At 33.4% G+C, this 18,647-nt stretch overlaps 1 protein-coding gene across 10 annotated transcripts in view; it reads left to right on the top strand.

The window, feature by feature from the left end:
- The window catches only part of ATRNL1 (attractin like 1), a 519,346-nt gene that overhangs the window by 127,348 nt on the left and 373,351 nt on the right, over nucleotides 1-18,647 (top strand). For 9 of the 10 annotated variants that reach the window (XM_032988565.2, XM_032988564.2, XM_032988569.2 and 6 more), the window contains exons 17-19: nucleotides 308-496; nucleotides 5,390-5,608; nucleotides 10,431-10,568. In XM_032988565.2, the coding sequence (XP_032844456.2) occupies nucleotides 308-496; nucleotides 5,390-5,608; nucleotides 10,431-10,568 (546 nt within the window). Of the gene's footprint in view, nucleotides 1-307; nucleotides 497-5,389; nucleotides 5,609-10,430; nucleotides 10,569-13,159; nucleotides 13,386-18,647 lie in introns of those variants that run through there. The other variant, XM_032988575.2, reaches the window with a different exon arrangement.

Here is an 18,647-nt window from a genome sequence, read left to right as displayed (position 1 = left end):
ATGCAAGTAACTGACATTACTAGTCAATGAATATTAAATTTCTTATTTCGGTATATAGATAAAGCTGCTGTGAAAATTTTTAAATGGACTCATGGAGTTATAGTATGACTCATGCTGAGTATTACTAATATTTTTTATAAAATATGGTATTTTTATACTGCAACATAAGTTTGGAAGAAATTATGTATAGCTACTAAAGGAAGCAACCACTTTCACTTTAACAAGGATTTTTCTAATGGAATATATGATTAAAGAAAAAAGAGGTTGAACTTGTGTTCCATATTATAAATGTTTGTTTTTTTTACAGTCAGTCCCAACCAGAATGCCAGGCCCTGCAAAAAGCCATGCTCCCTGCGAACAACATGTTCTAACTGCACAAGTAATGGTATGGAATGTATGTGGTGTAGCAGTACAAAACGATGTGTTGACTCAAATGCCTATATAATCTCCTTCCCATATGGACAGTGTCTAGAATGGCAAACTGCCACATGCTCCCGTGAGTATCTTAATGTTCATCCTGTTAAATAAACTGTTTTATTGTTTTCCACTCAAAAGAGCATCTATATGAATAGGATACAGCACATTCACTAAAGATAATTTCAGATGAATGACCTTATGTAGCTACTAATGTGAGCAGTCAATACTGTGTATGCATTTTCTAGATATAGATAAAATATTGGCAATTCTTTTGTGATGAAACATAGTTAGTCTCTTAAAACATTAAAAAGTGTTTATTGTTTTCAGATAAAGAAAATAGACCATGATTGTTTGTATGACCAGTGTTAGTGTGTCAAACAATGGCCTTGAGTTGAAACAGAATACTGTTAAAATTAGATAAATAATATGTAGAGCTTAGACTTATACAACATCAAGTTATTTAAGAAAGGAGATGAGCTGAATTCAGAGGTTTTAAGATTCTGATATATTGTCAGATTTGAAAAAGTACATTTTCTTGGCATGCAAAGATAAAACCAATATTATAATGACAGTCTTGAGAATATTGTGACACAGATGTAAAACAAATGGTCTTGGTTTTCCTTAGATTCTTCTCACTTGCAAATGCTGACTATTAATCCTTGCAGATTGTTTATCCTCTCCATTGAAATAGAAGTTCTGTTAGACCATCAGGCAGGTAAAGGAGGTGCAGAAAACTTTTGTTGTGTGTGACTAGGCTGGGTCAGGCTCTATTAGTGTTCAAGGTTGCTCATTTCATCCTTTTGAGATAGAAGGGAAGTGATTTCTTACTTTGTCAAGCAGCAAAGGTACTTGTCAGGTGTCACCTTTGGAAGCACATTTCATCAGAAATTGATATAAAGCCTCTCTAGAAGAAGAAACCAACTCAGTATATCTTTCAGTGTAGCATTCAACTAAAGCTGCTTCTTCCCAAGTCTGTAGTGACCGGACTTTGTTAAGCTCAGTGCCATGCTGTTCCAGTGTACAGCAGTGCCATAATTCACGTAGATGCTGAAGTAAGCTGCCTGGTGCCTTAGATTCTTGTATCGGTCATGGTTTATTTAGAACAATTCCTCAGTTGCCATCCTACAGAAGACTGATTCTTAGTCTTTTTACTGTCCTTCGAGATTTGATTCAAATATTTTCTAGCTGTAAAGGACTCAAATCCAGTGGGACCAAAACTTCATATATAGGATTTCTACTGTGTATCATTGAAGTCTCACTGCTCTTCTCTGAGAGGGTTTTTGTAGTTACTTCTGACTTCCCTTCCTTCTCCATGAGGGTCTTATGATATCAACATCTCTGGAACATTCTATTTCCGGATATGTTGTGGCAGGGCTGATGATGTTGACAACAGGAAGCGGCATGTTTCAGGGTCATAATTAGATCATGATTCAATTGAATAGATTATAGATACAAATACAAAAGGTGGTTACTTGCTTTCACTTAAGCTTCAGGAAAATAAAGTAAGGTAAGGTCCTGCCACATCTGTAATAAGAACCACTGATATATTCTGAACAGGGGAGAAGAGTGTCTATATGTACCAGGCCACTACATGTGTTTGGATTAAAGGAAAATAAGGCATAGGGAAATATTTTTTTGGAGGTAAAACGGGCGAAGAGCTTGTATTCATCTTAATTGAGATTCCTTCTTCATCCTTGGTAATCATAGAGTATAATGAACCAGTACAATGTTGACCTGTTCTGGTAAACTTTTATGCTTTGTTAGTAAATTTCAGATATTAATCCTGGTTCTAGTGTCCAGGTTCAGTGTGGACTAGAAGTAGGGTTTACATGTTCCTTGAATCCTTATGTCCTCTAAACCCAGTTATTAGCCCATGTTTGGTCTAAGAATAAAGAAATGATAGGAACACTTAATCTTGTCCTGTATATTTGGAATAATAGTACTGTAATTAGGTAAAAGTTTCCCTCATAACAGTTCACTGAACTTTTTTTTCACTGCTATAAGGAATCACTTTTTCAATTTATAAAATACTGATAGTAAGTTGTGGCAGAAGGTAAGTAGATTGAATATTTGGAGATAAAACTGACAGAATGCCACATGAATGATGCTTATCTTTTTAAAATAGCATGTATTATGTCAGCCTGAGCTTTTAATTCTGTTTTCGGGTTTGTGTAGTATTTGCGCATCATGTAGATTCCATTTGTTTGGGGAGCACAAGAAATTGTTTTTAATTTAATTGTCATTTTTGTCAGGTCTGTAAAAGTCTGTATTATATAAGGCAAATGGGATTTGCTATATACCAGTTCATCATTATGTGAAGGCAGTTTTGTATTAAAATATATTTTCTATTCCACAAATTAAAGAAAAACAAGATTCTGTGGACATAAGCAAGTTTTTTTTCCAGAGTTTTAAAGCATCATATATTTTACACTTAAACAAGAAAATTAATGTCCAAATGAAACATGGCTCAGACTTTGTTTCAGTCTAAATGACTTGAAAATTTTATTAGGTAGATATATCATTATTGCTGCTGAGGTAATGAAGTATTAAGTGGATTCCCTTTTCTCAAGGGGTAGTGTTTCTACTTGAAGAATGAATGTAACTATAACTTAAAAAAAAAAACTTTATTATGAATGATTTCTGAATTTTTGCATGTTTTGCTCTGAATAAAAAAAAAATCACAGAAGCATGTATGATTTAAAAGAAAAAATCGTAACAACTGAAAACTTCACATTTATTTTCACAATTTGGAATTCAAATGAAGAACACTGTTTTATTGGTGACATTTTGTCATTTTAATACCTACTTGCCAAAAAGTTGCATTCCACTGTTCCCCACATTTTCCATCCATTATGACTTCTGATTAAATAGCTGAACAGTTGAACAATCTTGGACCACCTCTAGAATTTCAAGGAAAAAAATATTTCTGCTTGAATATCCCCTTCTTCCATAAACAATAACTTCTCAGCTGTCTTCAGTTTTTCAGTTAAATGCCACTATAGAGAATATCTGATGATTTTCACTTTTGGTTCTTTCTTCCATGAAGATAGTGCAGCTCATACTTCAGAGCTGTTTTCTCCTAACTTTATAAATAGCATGAGAATTGTGTGAATCATTTACAGTGCATCTCTGAAAGGGCAAGCTAGCCAGTACAGTGGTCGTTATTTTTCTAATGATCTTTTAATGTATTCAAAAAACGAAAATTTGTGTAATTCAGATTCAGATCTGATCAGATCTGGTTTAAAACTGATTTGTCACATGATTGACATTGATTTCCAAGAATAGTTGAGCTCCTTCTTTCACCCCCACCCCTCCCTTTTTCCATATTTGGGAAAGTTGAAACATTTCCTCATATTTAGATTCTTCCCAATGTAATGGTACACGAGCTCATGCTCCAGTTTCTGCACTGTTAACTCTTATTATTATCACTGTTAACTCTGTTTCTCTTAACTGCTTGTTTTCTTGACATCTGCATGTATCTTTAGACTACTAGAGTGCTTTTTTTTTCTCTGACAACTTTTATTACTTTTACACAATTTTAATAGTTGCTGAAGTCGAAGTAGCTAGCTTTATTCTGCTGTCAGTTTATTTATTTAGAAATTAAATTATTCTGCTCAGTATACCCTTTTTATCATGGATTCAACTACTGCCGTTATGGAGTAGAGTGGCCTAAATAGCTGAGAACATGAGTTGTATATAGTGTCCTGGTTGTAGCTGAGCTAAATTTCGAGGCTATGATCATGTAGAAGCCATTTGAGTGTCCTCCAAAACCACCCCCCACAAACATTTAAACTACGTTCTTTTTAAAAAGAAACTGAGACTATTTCTGGCTTCCTGCAGGATCTTCCTGAAGTTCATATATGCTTTTAAAATGTATTTTTTTTTTTTACTTTGAAGACACTTATGTGGGAAGAGACAGAGATCCATATTGATCAATGTTCAAATGATTCTGATGTTAATTTGATTTAGTGTTACAACATAAAATTAAAAAATTTAAGACATAGCAGAAAAATCTCAATAAACTTGTGAACCCAAATGGTGTTCCTTAAGATGTTAAATTGTTCAATTCTTACTAAAAAGAAATGGCAGTAGCTTCAGAATATGAATTTTATTTGGTTCTAACCAGACTGAAAATATGAGGAAGACCATTTCATGAGCAGTTATTTTAAAAGGGTATAAAAGATCTAGAGGGAGATGTGATTTTTTTGTATACAAATTAAAAAATGAAACCTGATTTACTCTAACAGATGAGACATTTAACGTATAGTTCAATTAAATGGGATTGAATTTTGGCTTGTAGTTTAAGAATTGTGGTGTTTTTTTTTTTTTTTTTTTTTTTCCCAGAAAGATGTGTAGAATGCTAGCTTGTTTCAAACGCTCTGTATAAGAAGATTGAGTCATATTTGTAGATGAACGCTCAGATGTGAACCTGGGATACTTTGTATGCAAATAAAATCTCATTTTGAATTTGAATTATTGGTTTGGGATTATTATTATCACTCTTAATTGAATTATTGACCTTGTCCTGATTTCTAGACCCTTCCTGTTGGAAGGGCTGTTTAAATCACTAAAATTAGTAATATATGCATCCCATAATATATACTAATAATAAGCAAAGAATATATAAATTGTAATGGGATTTAATGAAAATGTATATTATTGTTCTGCTTCATGAACTTTGTTTATTTGAAATATTTGTTGTTTCATTGTGGTGTAGCAAACACCTGCTGTGTATTTTATGATCTTTGAAGAAATACAACTTCTAAAGAAAATGGAGATATTCTTACTAATGTTTCTGAATTTTTTTGATTTCCACAAGGAAATAGAAATGCAAAATTGTTTCTTCATTAACTGCTGTAAAATCCTAGCATTTTAAAACAAGCAAACAAACAAACCAAAACACAAGAAAACAGTGCAAAAAACCCAAACCAAAATAACCCCTTGCAATAATATTGTATTCCATGTAATAAAGCTCAAAACTGCTCTGGACTGAGGACCTGTGGACAGTGTTTGGAACAGCCTGGGTGCGGGTGGTGTAACGATCCCAGTAACACTGGAAAAGGGCAATGCTTGGAAGGATCATCAAGAGGCCCAATGAAGCCTGTTGGCATGCAGTCGAGTGAAATGGTGCTTGATGCTGGTCTTTGTCCAAAAGAGAAAAATTATGAATGGTCTTTTATCCAGTGTCCAGGTAAGGTCTGCTTCCATTCTTTTGTACATACTAAATAAGTGATGTGTATCTGTTTAAGCATGCCAAAGTAACATTACTAGTTTGAGTAATACAAATAACATTTGAATGAGAGATTTGTTTTTCCAAAATATTACTAAATATATAGTTTATTAGTCTGCCTACTCAACACAGATGTGCTTCCTGTCATGCAAGTGCACATGTGAAATTTAATGTAAATCAAAATCGCCATTTTTTTGTAAACAAGTTTTCACCCATCCTATTCTCCTACTTTTTCAAATCCAACTATATGAATTTGCTTCAGCTCTTGCTTTCTTCTGGCTACCATATTCATTAAAGAAGAGTGCAGTTGAGGGGAAATTATCTAGGCAACTGCTGATGGCTGGGAGCAGGGGCTTCCTGTGTCCCCACTGCTCATGCAAAAGCCCAGCTGGCTGTGGGAATGGAGGGCTGCTAATTATCTGAGCTGTGCCTCCAGTCTAGCTTTTAGACATTTTGAGTAAATAGAATGTATGCTTTTGTAATCTTAAAGACAAAATCTGAAATCGAAATTTGAACCATACCAATCTGATTGTAGTATTTTAATTTTTAAGTTCATTGGATAAGCAAGACATCAGGCGCTTTTAAGACAGCGAAAGCTGAGCTGGTACAGCCTCCTGTATGGAAATACTCAGATCCTGAAAGCAGTGGTGTAGTAGTGCAGGCAAATGAAAAGCACACTGGGGAGTTTGACAGATCTCCAGTGGTAATTTACAATAAATAATACAGTTTAAAAGACATCTTGAAAACTTCTTTTTTTTTTTTTTTTTTTTTTTTTTTTAAGAATAAATGCTGTAATTGTGCTATTTTCCCAGCAAGTATCCCTACTTCTGATAAATTTGGAAGCTGGAGTTTCCCTAGTATCAAAACTTTTATGGGTACATGCAGCTATGTTTTTTTTTTGGTTCTCTTGGGTACTTTTTTCAAGAGCGTATTCTTTGTGTGTGTGTGTGTGTGTGTGTATGCATATGTAAGTGTGTATATATATATGTGTATTGATGTAAGTATGTGTATCATTATTATTTACAAAGCAGAGTCTCTGAAGAAACTTTTATTTTGGTAACTTAAATACATACGTGGAGAGTAAATTTTTTCTTTTTCAAGTTTTAGAATAATGAAGTGAAATGTAATACTGATTGAACACTGTCAAATGTTCTAAGTTAAAACCAGAAAAATACAAGCCATCTAATGGCATTGCCTGAACAAAAAGCCTCTAGTAGATTTTTGGAATCAATAGAATGACATTACATTGTATGGAAACTTCAATACTTAGTCTGTATGTTAAAATAGAGGTATGTTCATAATAAATTCATTGTTTGACTTTCACTGCAATACATAGTATATACCACTGGTGAAACTGTAATAAATATATGTTTGCCTAAAATCTTTGCGTTTGAAGATTTCATCACCTTATTTGTTTAATATTTATTCTTCGTGGATAAAATTCTGTATTCATTGCATGTTCTAATAAAGAATTCACTGAATTTCCACTTTAGCTTAAAAATCCACTAGTTTTATTGGTTTATGAGGCAAATCATACAGAATTCATAGAATTAAAATTTCAGTTGATGTGAAAAGTCATTTTGATTGGTATAGGGTGTAGGTTTTGTTCCTAAGGTTTTGTTTTAATTTTCTTAAAATATTGTCTGTAATGGATTGTCCTAACACAGTTTATTATTCTTAGTACAGCAATCATTTGATGTACTTCAAATAAGATAGAAATAATATTAAGTCTCTATAACCCTACTGAACAGTTTATAATTTGGATTATTATAAAAATAAGTAGGTTATAACATACAGTTTGAAGATTATTCTGCCATGTTGATGAATAGTTAGCAAACGATTCGTGTTCATTCATGTATACACTTAGTCTTCCTTTTAGTACATACCCACACTGTTTATAGTGCCTCTGGGCAATTGTGTTGGTGGTAAGTATTTTTAATTAATTTTAATTTTCTGTCTGTTCATATCTTTAAAACTAGTATTCAGTAGGTAGCATAAAAAATGCTTCTTTTTGTGACTGGTCATTTTGAAATCTATAGTCCTCAAAGCAGCTATGATAGTATTTCTTTTGATATTAATATATTTCTATTTTTTTTAATCAGATTTCTTTTTAACTGAGATATTATTACAAGTAACGTGGCAAATATCATATATTAATAAAAAAAAAAAAAGAAAGAAAAATAAATAGTGTTCAAATTTCCTCTCATGAGAAGAGCGGTTTAGGTAGAATTCAAGCCCAAGTTCGTCTTTAAATCCTAAATTTCTCCTCTGAAAAGCAGTGTGAATTGGTTCTAATTTATTTAAAACTAGATGAAGTATCTTTACACTAGATCCAGAAGGTAATGCAGACATCCTTTTTAATACAACAAAAATATATGTGTTTTCTTAAAACTATAATTATCAACAATTTTTATCACCAACCACCATTTCAACACAGAAGTCAAAAGCAAATTAGACATAAAATTGCTTATGTCCAGGGTAGGGTCACTGAAGATTCAGCTAAATCACATTTATATGTGTTTATATCTGTTGCTGCCAGTGATGTACATTAAAATCACTTAAAGAAAAAAAATGACTTTTAAAAATTTAACTCCCAGTTCTTACTTAAATGATAATTACAGTGTCTCATTATTTTAATTATTATTTAAATTATCTAGTACTGTTGTCTCCAGTTTGATTGCTTTCATCTGTATCACAAGGTTGTTGAAATGGGAAATTCTTCTAGCTTTTCACTTTTATCAATGAAATACTTTTTTTTTTTTTTTAGGGAAATCAGCAAATATTGGTTGAACTTGGTGATCTTAAAGGTCTTTTCCAACCTAAATGAGTCTGTGATTGTATAGTATCATTTTTGAAAGGTGTGCCATGTCAATTGTAAATTGTACTGGTTCTTATTGTGTGTGTGTGTGTATATCTAGATAAATTCCTCTGACTTAAAATCTCTTCCATTTTCTTTGCCTTAACAAAATGTAAGAATTAAGAGCTGTCGTATATGACACAAAAACATTATGACTTGCAGTAAACTAAAATTCAAAATAAAAGATTTTATTAAGGCTTCTTTCATTATCCCTTAAAACAAAAATTAAGAAATGCAAAACTAAGCATTAGGAAGAACAGAAATTTTATAAATCAGTGACCCAACAATTAGAGAATAACAGAATGAAATATTTTTTCTACATTAGGACACAGTCTTAATTAGGCAATCTTGCTTTACTTGAATAGAATACCTATTTAATATACTATCTGTTTTTACTTTTGGTTTATTGTACTGATTTTTTTTTAACATTTTCTTTAAGTGATTTAATGTGTAAGACATATAAACAAAACCCAAAATCGAGATGCAATTCATGGTATTTTTGTGTAGCTTTTTTCTGAGAAAGGCAACAAATTGCAGAATGTCAAACTGCATGGAGGAAGATAACACAAAGTTGTCTAAAAATCAAGTATTCTTAGGAAGAATAAAACTTTTAATATATAAACAAATTTAGCCAAGACAGTGAGAAGAATTTTCCAGTATTACAGAAATGTTTGATACTTGTTTACATGATTCTGTAGGCATACCAACAGAAGAAGGAAGAGATTGTAAACTTGGGAGGTTTAATGGTTTATGAGCCAAGCCTGGCAATAGCTGTAAATGTATTAAGTTACTAAATTTGAAAACAGCTCTAGAAACTTTTAAAACATGCAGTGAGAATTTTGTTTTCTTTCTTTGTAGCCAAGATACCAGTCACTGTGACATTTAGACTAAAAATCCAAAATAAAAAATAAAAAAATAAGGAATCTTACTGCGATAGCTGTTCTCTGCTGAGCCTTACACACCCTTCGCCAGTAAGGCATCGACAGGTTTGACACAGTCTGACATTTGACAAGCTGCTGTAATTGACGGATTGATAATCTGCTGAGCACTATGAGCTCTGAGGCTCCGCTCTATAGAGAGGTCATCCTTCAAAACCTATTGGTTGCTCAGCAGAGTCCTGGCAGCAGGATCAATGATTCTGGCAGAATTCACGTTGTGATTTTGCTGCAATAGCGATCAGTACTTTCTGTGTTTCTCCAAAATATGGAGCACTGAAGTGCAGGTGTGGTTCAAGATCAGTGGTTTATAGTGTTGTTAGTTGACAAAAAGCAATTTTATGCATTTAAGGTCAGGCATAAAAAAAAAAAAAATAAATAATGTCAGTAGAAGTCCAGGTTTTTTTCCACTACCCGAATTCGACTGTGGTGAGGAGGGACTGGAGCTGTTTGTGGTCCTGACATCCTTAAACCCCTTGGTGTGCTGGGCTGATGTGAGGGTCACAACTGTTAAAAATAAGACCATCTTTGGTTAATTTTTAAAGTTCTCTCTCCCCAGTAGATATAAGTTTGAATGTAAGTTACTCATGTTCTTCATTGCAATAGCCTTTCAAATGCTTCACAGTGGACTGTGTGTACATATGGGGGTTTTCATTTGGTCTCGGTGACTTACTGTCTCTTAACAATTTTCTTAAGTGACTAGGCAGCATTTTAAAGCTACAAGGACTGGATTCACAATGGGAAAAAAAGACCTTGTCACACACCTTAAACTCGCATGTCACTACATAATCAGCTCTTGTGGTCTTTTGTGTGAATTCATGACTTGTCACAGTTATTTTATAGAGGTTCTGTGTCAAAGTAAAAATACGAATACTGGTCATTAGTCAGGATTAAACTCAGAATTACATTCTACTGCAATTTTGTAATCGCGTAGGAATGATTTTGTTCCCAAGAGCAATTCAGTAATGGATTTTTAAATGTTATATTCTAGCTTGCCAGTGTAATGGCCACAGCACCTGCATCAACCATAATGTCTGTGATCAATGTAAAAACTTGACAACAGGAAAACAATGTGAAACGTGCATGCCAGGGTATTATGGGGATCCCACAAACGGAGGACAGTGTACAGGTAAGTTGTTCTGCTGGGAGGAAAAAAAAATTGAAATGACATCTTATGTAATGTGAAATTAACTTTTCTTTAACAGTTAAATGTTTCTTCAATAACACAGATGAGTTGATCAACTAAATTAATGATTGAAAATCAGATCAATATTTTTAAGAGAAACTGCATTCAGAATCATTATTTTGCAGTTGTTGTTTGGTCTGGATGCTCTAAGAACGTTATGGTAATTTAAAGATGCTCTCACAGTTAGGGAAAGGAGGAAAAAGAAACTGTCTTGTGGGAGCAACACAAGCAACAATCCTGATATTTCAGAGAGGAATCATTTCATTCCATGTAAACAATCCTCTTAAAAGCAGCGAGAAGGTACTTGTAAATGAAGTTCAGTATCTACCATATTGTCCAATAGCACTGATTTGTATAATTGTGTGACGCTAGTGGAAAAACTATGCATTTAGCAGACCAACAAGTCTTATTTATTCATGTATAGCTCAAACAGAAAATCCTGGAACACTGAGGATTGCAAGGTACTGTAACCTGTTCAATCTGTTTAGTTTTGTAATTGCTGCATTGGAGAATTCTCCTTGCAGTGAAAAAGAGAATGAAGTCCATTACTCCAGATGCTTTTTGTATATTGCCATAGGGCTGCTTTTTTACTTGCATTGCTAATTTTAAAGTTGACAGTGAATCCTTCCCTTATAACTAAATAGAGGGAAGGGGGAGAGAAGTGGTGGGTATATATTCAATATGAAAAGTCATTAAGGTAGATTCAATCTCGAATTTGGGAGGGTGATAGAAAGTTTTGTCCCATGACTTTTTCTTCTCTATTACTGATGTTTCTTTAACTGGACCTTTGCTTCTCAAGGAATATTTATTCATTTAAAGGTTTCACTTGCTCCTCAGCACTTTAACGTGCAGTAGGCAATGCATAAAGCTGCACATCTGGTAAACTCAAGCACAATATATAGAAGGTGTGTTCAAGGGGATGAAAAGATTAATGTCTACTCCTATTGACAATTGCACGTTTTGCTGGTGCTTTATGACGCTTTAAATAATTCTTAATAGTTCTTTTATTTCCTGAAGTTGACAATATGTTCTTTTCCTGTCTATATCACCTTTATGGCAAAATGATATATTAATATAGCTTTTATTCTTCAGGGATACATTAGCTATCAACCAAATAAGCATTCCATCACGTTTAGTGAATTATGTGTAGTGCAATAATGGCTAAAATCAATTTATAAGACCAGTAAAATTATAAATCTTACGACTTGTTTTTTCAACCCTAGTCTGTAAGAGTACATATTTTTTTATTGGTAGATGTGATTTTAACAGGAGCTATTTAGGCTAAATAATTCTTTAAAAAATAAAGATTATAATTATTTTGAGGCTTTATCTGCATTGGTATATTTTATTTTGTAGTATGGACCCCATAAATCTGTTTAAGTCTTTAAGACATTTTGATGAATGTAGTCATTATGAACTCCTAGATTTTTTTCTTTAGTATCATGGTTTCTGTTCCTGTGATAGAGATGCCCAAATTGTGGGCCAGGGATTTGTGCAGGAAAAAGTACCAGTGATACATAGACAAAGCAAATCAATTTTAGTGGTATTTAAGAGGATTTTGGAACCATAGTTGAGATGAGGTAGTGTGCAGATGTAAAGGAAGAGAGACATGGTTCTATTTTATTTTTTTTTTTTTTTCCTCCTTCATTCTGGTAATTGGTAACACAGAAAAAATATGAAAATACCTCCAAGTTAAAACCATAATTAAAGTAAAAGCATAAAGAAAAAAATACGAGTGGAAGAAAGGGCAACCTAGTAAGAAGCTGAACTTAAGTGTGACTGAAATAATTTAAAATGAGACAATTAGGTAAAAAAAAAATATTGAACTGAAAAAATCCCAGGCATCCTCATTGTCCTGTCTTATGTCACTTGTCTCTGCTGCCCCCAGCTGGGTTTCTGATGGGACCCTACCGACATTTCTTTTCTAAGACATCCTTCTGTATGAGGGTTGATATTGCCTGAGCATGTGGTGCATCTATTCTTCAGAGCTCCCCAGTCATTTCCTTGAGAATCTGAACTGAAAACTTCTTAAAGGCATGACAAGATAATGACTATAACTCTTAAAGTACATCTGTAATACTGTAATATTCTTCATATAACAAGTTGCTATAGTTACAAGTGTGTAACTTGGTTATGAATTGGAGAGCAGTTGAAGCTGGAAAAAAAAGTTGTGTTTGATCTCTACAGTTGAGAGGCCATGTGGTGTACATCAGGAGAAAAACTAAGAATTATTCTCTAAACATACTAATGACATGACATAAAATATGTTTACAGTATGTATTCTGCTCTTGTGATATATATGTACTTATAGATAAATCTGACATCCCAATTTAGTTTGATGTTTGGTGATATAGATTAAAAAGATTTGCAGGAAAAAATCTCATTTCCTTTTTATAGGCTGTTTGTTGTTCCTTAGATCCCTTATGATCTTGAAAGGAGGGAGGAGATGCATAGCAAGTCTTACAGTCCTTGGAAAACTTTTTTTCCTTAACTGTGCCAATCCTTTCTTAAATCCTTTCTGTTTATAATTCTAGGAGATCATTCAAAAAGTTCTGAAAGAAGTTGACTGTCCACCCTGAGTGAGCAGTTACGTTCTGACCTTTTTCCAGGGATGGAAAACTTTGTACAGATATTTTCCTTATTCTGCTCTGGGAATAGTGATGCCTTTACAGCTGTTGTCAAATAGCTGATACGTCAATACTGATACTGCATAGTGATATGCTATCAAATTACTATGGGATGAGTAACAGTTGTAATAGGAAAAAGATATGATTTGTGTTTCAGAAGAGTTTTAATAGTTGTGATTAAAGAATGGATGAAAAAAAATTACTTTTCTGGATTTTTACTCCCTATAATTGCTGGCCATTCAATAGCTTCAAAACAAATCTAAGGACTCACTTGGCATCCTGATATGATGCAATCTTAGTAGATGTGACAAACCTAAAAAGAAAGACAAAGAAAAGATGGAAGCAGAATAACAGGTTTCAAATATACAAAAGGAAGCTGAAAAGAGAGAAAATGATGATAAAGTGCCTTCCCCCATGCTCCCATTTTTGTTGAGGAAGAAGTAATGGGATTAGTTTGCAACAGGAAAGATTAAGGTGGAATACAAGGAAAACTTTCTACTGATTAAACTGTAAAATAGATTGCCTAATGGCACTATGAAATCTGTTTTATCAACAACTGTATATCTTTAAAATTTTCAAACTTCTCTAGCTTTGGAAAAGGGCAGTGGACTAGATGATTCCACATGTTGTTCTTCAAACCTGATTTTCAAAATATTCTTGGAATCTGAGATCTAGAATGAAGGGAGGAATTGAGTAAAGATAAAGTGTTCTGATTATATAAGAAAATGATCTATGTATAGCAAAATGAATATGGATATTTGCTGTACTATGAGTGCTTAATAAAGATGTTCCTAGATCTTACATATTACTTATTATTTAATCTGTAGCATTTTTGTTATTGTAGCATTAAAAAGCTTTCCATCTAATGCAGGTTTACTCTGTGATTGACCCCTGCTCTAGTTTATTTTTGTGTCAGAAGTGTGGTATGTTTGTTGCTGATGGGCAATAGTTTGACAGTGATCACATTTTTTATAATTAATAGTTGTATATTTTCTTCTTAAAAAAACATGCTTAATACCAAATACTCGTTTAAATTCTGTCACTTGAAGTCTCTCGTCTATACAGATAATGAGAGTTAGAGTTTGTACTCCTGGTGTACACAAGATCTTTATATTCGGTAGTCCTAGCATGTGGCTCGCAGAATGTATTCCTTCAATTCTTTGATGTTTTATTGTACAAATATCTAGTTTGAATTATTTTTATATTTGATTCATTGCTGCATTCTATACAGAAATTGGTAATAAATTACAAAAGTCTTTTAATTTACATTAAAGAAAGTTCTGTAACTGTAACTTACTACAGATATCCATTCTTACACTAACTAAAACCAGTTTCAGGTAGTAATTATGCCTGTGATGTGAAACAGGTAGCCAAAATATAAAATGAAATTAATTTGTTACCTTATGTTATGATATATTTTTAGTAACACAAAAGTGTTTGCATTCTTTGTTGGAAATAAATGATACAGCATGCACAAATTAGTAAGTACAGACCCTGTGCGCATGCTTAAGATTTATAAGTTAAAGCCCCTGTATGGCAAAGAAAATTGTAAAGCAATAGCACCATCATCGTTACCACATAAAGTTACAGCGCCCTCTTTCAGAGTTGGCTCAATGTGCAAGAAACTGAGGGAAGCCAGAGGTGGATTCTGTATGTGAACGATTTGAGTGCTCTGTCAAGAGACAGGTTTTGGGTTCCAGACCAAGCTCCAGTTCTGTTTACACCTTTTATCTGCCTGGTCTTGAGTGCAAATGCATGTGCAGCCCTTGGAGTGCTAAATGCTGTGCTGTCAGTCTGTATCAGAAATATATAAGGAATCAAACCCTCTAGTGAGAGAGGGTTAACAGAATATTCTTAACAGAATAAGGCACACTCACATTCTGTCTTGTGGTGAAGCTTAGATGAGAGATGTACAGCTCAGCTTTGTATACTTCTGAGCAGGTAAAGCTATCCAGATGTAGGAAATTTAGGAAGCCTTCTAGTCTGAGATATTGAAGAGTTTGAGGACAGATATTCCAAATCACTTTGATTCTTTCTTTCTTTTTTTTTTTTTTTTTTTTTATTTTTAAATTCTGTTCAAGTCCAATTTGAGGTACAGTTTTGAAGGCATGAATATAAAAATTCAGTAGTAGAAAATTCATCACTAAATATTGATGGATTTTGGAAATAAACCATCTCTGACTGTAGATGGGAACAGTTACTGCCTTGCTCTCCTGGTAGTTTCTCTTAGTGTCATGTTTTCTTCAAGGTCTTATTTTGTCATGTACTGCATGTCTGGGATATGCAATGTTTTTATAGAAATTCTAAAAAAAGTTATATGTATACTACAGACTGCAGCATAAAGTAACAGGAAGAAACCTTATGGGAGATTGCTTGGAACACTTTTGTGTCATTTTGGCAACATTTTTTAGTCTTATTTTCAAATTTATTAATCATCTACTTAGCTGTCAGTGTTAAAAAAAATCTACTCCAGTTACTTGTCATCTTGTCGTTTTCTTTCTGCATGGTATTTTTATAAATTATTCTTAAAATGCATGAGATGCCAGGAGAGAATTCTTTACAGTAATTTATGACACACACTGTGAATCTATAATACATTTAATAATAAGATAATATAAGCACTTTGCTGCATTGCCATTTTTTTTCATCAAGCGATAACATCCCAAACAGCATTCAGTTTCCCCATAGTTGTACTACCATTGCTGTTGCTTTTGCACTAGGAGTAAAACTGTGAGTACCAGCACAGCAGGAACATTTTGTTTTAACTTACACTGCTCATTCTCTAAGCAGCCTTGAAAGTCATGGTGTTTTAAGATACTGATGACCGTTCTGTAAAAGCTTCCTACTAGATAGGCCATAGGGGTGAAGTTTTTAAGCAAGTCCATAACATTTTTATTTATTGCCTTTATGGATCTATACCCTTCTCTGCTATCACACAGATGGACGTTTTCCATAGTAAAGGCAACAGCTTCTCCCCGCATTTGATTTGTAATAATTCTGTTTGAAAATATGAAGTTGTTTTCTGGAAACATCTAAATTTTTACTGAGTCTTCTAATAGTCAAAAGTGAATGTGTTTCTAGTGAGTGTACACCATGTATGCATCGAGTCAGTAGCATCTGCTGTAGCAAGGTGAGAGGTCTGGTTGCCTTTTTTCTTCCTCCAGTATACTGAGTGTGAAGGACAGAATAAATCTGAGTTTTTCTGCTATTCTTCTAAAGCATCTGTCTCTGTAAGACCATGCCTTTTGCAATATCTGCTTCTCTTGCACATTGTGTAACTCAGTACTTTACACCTATATTTATATATGTACATGTATGTATGTAGATCTGTACATGCTACTTCCTGAATTCATTTCACATGAAAATTGGCATCTGTGCATTTGCCATCCAACTTACATATATCTACAGTAAGTGCCTTGAAATTAAAAAAAAAAAAAAAAAAAAAGATAGGCATCAATAAAACACTAAGTTGTTTGACTAGCTTTAAGGTACTTTGTCTTAGGTAGAGTTGACCCCAGCAATAAAATAATTCCCTAGATATATTTGTGATTATTTCTGTTGGTTGAAAGAAGGAAAAAATAAAATTTATTAGTGACTTGTTGGTTCCTAACATATGTCTTCAGTAACAAGAGGAAAATCCATGATATTCAAATCTTGCTGCTCTAAGAATGTGATTATTCTTTTGAGTAACTGACATCTGAAATGTGGGGGTTTTGAGAGAAAAGGCTGAGGATGGCAGAAGTCATTACTTCTAGTGTCTATGAAGGAGAGACATGAGAAAGATGTAAAACTCATCATGACAGCTAATTGAAAATGGTTTCATTGGTTTTTAGGTTCTAAATTTAAAAGTTGTCTACTGGGTAGATGTACAGATTGTTTTTCTTTGGCACTGTTTCTAACATTTTTACCTGTTCAGCAGTAGCAACCTTCATAACACATTTTCATCTTGACAGTCCATTGGGGAACTGATACTGATTTCCTTCCTTCCCTGTTTCTCCAGAAGAAATACTGTTAAAAGCAGCCATGGGCACCATCAAGAACAGAGCACAAAGGGCAATCAGTGTGTTAGATATTTGAGAAAATAAAAAAAAAAAAAGTAAAAAAATATTCAGTTTCACTTACAAGGAGCAGGTGTGTTGGAGTGAAGATTTTGTAGGCAGCGCATGTACGTAACCTCACAACTATTTTGAAGTAATTTGTAGTCTGATTTATTAGAACACAAACTTCAATTTGAACAAGATTATGGAAAATAATCTTAGGGAGGTGTACTAAAGAAAACCAGTTGGAAACAGATCTACCTTTTGTTACCACATAATTTCAAGGTGTGTGTCCTTCTTTCCTAGTATTCTTTCCAATCTAACAACTTCTTGCTGCGTCCAAGCTAAATCAGACTCCATACATTCCACACTAGATCTTAGGAAAATGTATTTTTTTTCCTCTCTTTCAGTTTGTTTTGATTTTGCTCTTTGATATAGATAGGTCTCTGATTTTCTGAAACATCTCCTGTTTCTACTGCTTCTTCATGTTTTCTGCTTCTTGTCATCTCTTTCAACCCTGCCAGCTGCTCCCAATAGCTTTTGCAAAGCTTGTAATTTTAGTTTGCATCCAAGGAAGAAGTAGATTCCTCACCCATGTAGAGAGCACAAAGTAACCCATAGTGCCCAGGACAATGTGAACAGGCAGTCTTTTTGTTTGCTCTGCAGCCATATTGTTAGAATATGTAAGCATGCACATATATATATATATATGTCTGTATACATACACAGTGCACAGCGTTTGTATATTAAACTGTAATACACCAAATTACATAATTTCACACATTGCAGAAAGCAACCTGTCTTTTGTAAAGGAAAAAGTTGATAACATGACAAGGAAAACAATTTAATGTTCAGTTTCTTTTTTGAACTAAAATATGCTGTTATCTACTTAATTGATAGAAAGGTACCTCTTAATTTCCCCTTAGGCTTATTTTTCTAGGTTTCAAAAAGTTATACTAGCAATGAGAGAACAGAAAGCAGCAGTCTTAATTTTTCACTTCAACATTATCGCTATATAGCTTTTACATGTAATTTGGGATTGCATAGGGCAAGTGTAGAGAAGCATCAACCGAAATATTCTGAATATAAGTATCTTATGACTGTTTTTATGGCAGTAGACTTAAAAGTGGAAAAAAATATTTCCCTAAGAATCATTTGATTTAGTAAATATCATAGCACGATGACATTATATTTGAGTTTTAGTCTCAAGACACTAGGAGATTGATATATCTTAGTATTAGGAACTGTGTGGTGCTACTTTATGCAAACAAAATTAGGCAGATGTTGTTGACTTGAGAAATAGTTTTTGGAAGGAGAAATAAAATCTTACATTTAAAACTAAATCAAGGGACTTTTTT

This window comes from Tyto alba, unplaced genomic scaffold, assembly GCF_018691265.1.
Source record: "Tyto alba isolate M040663 unplaced genomic scaffold, T.alba_DEE_v4.0 Super-Scaffold_1, whole genome shotgun sequence".
NCBI classification, from domain to species: Eukaryota; Metazoa; Chordata; class Aves; order Strigiformes; family Tytonidae; genus Tyto; species Tyto alba.
Note: the sequence above shows the minus strand (reverse complement) of the source record. Positions and strands in the feature narration are given on the sequence as shown.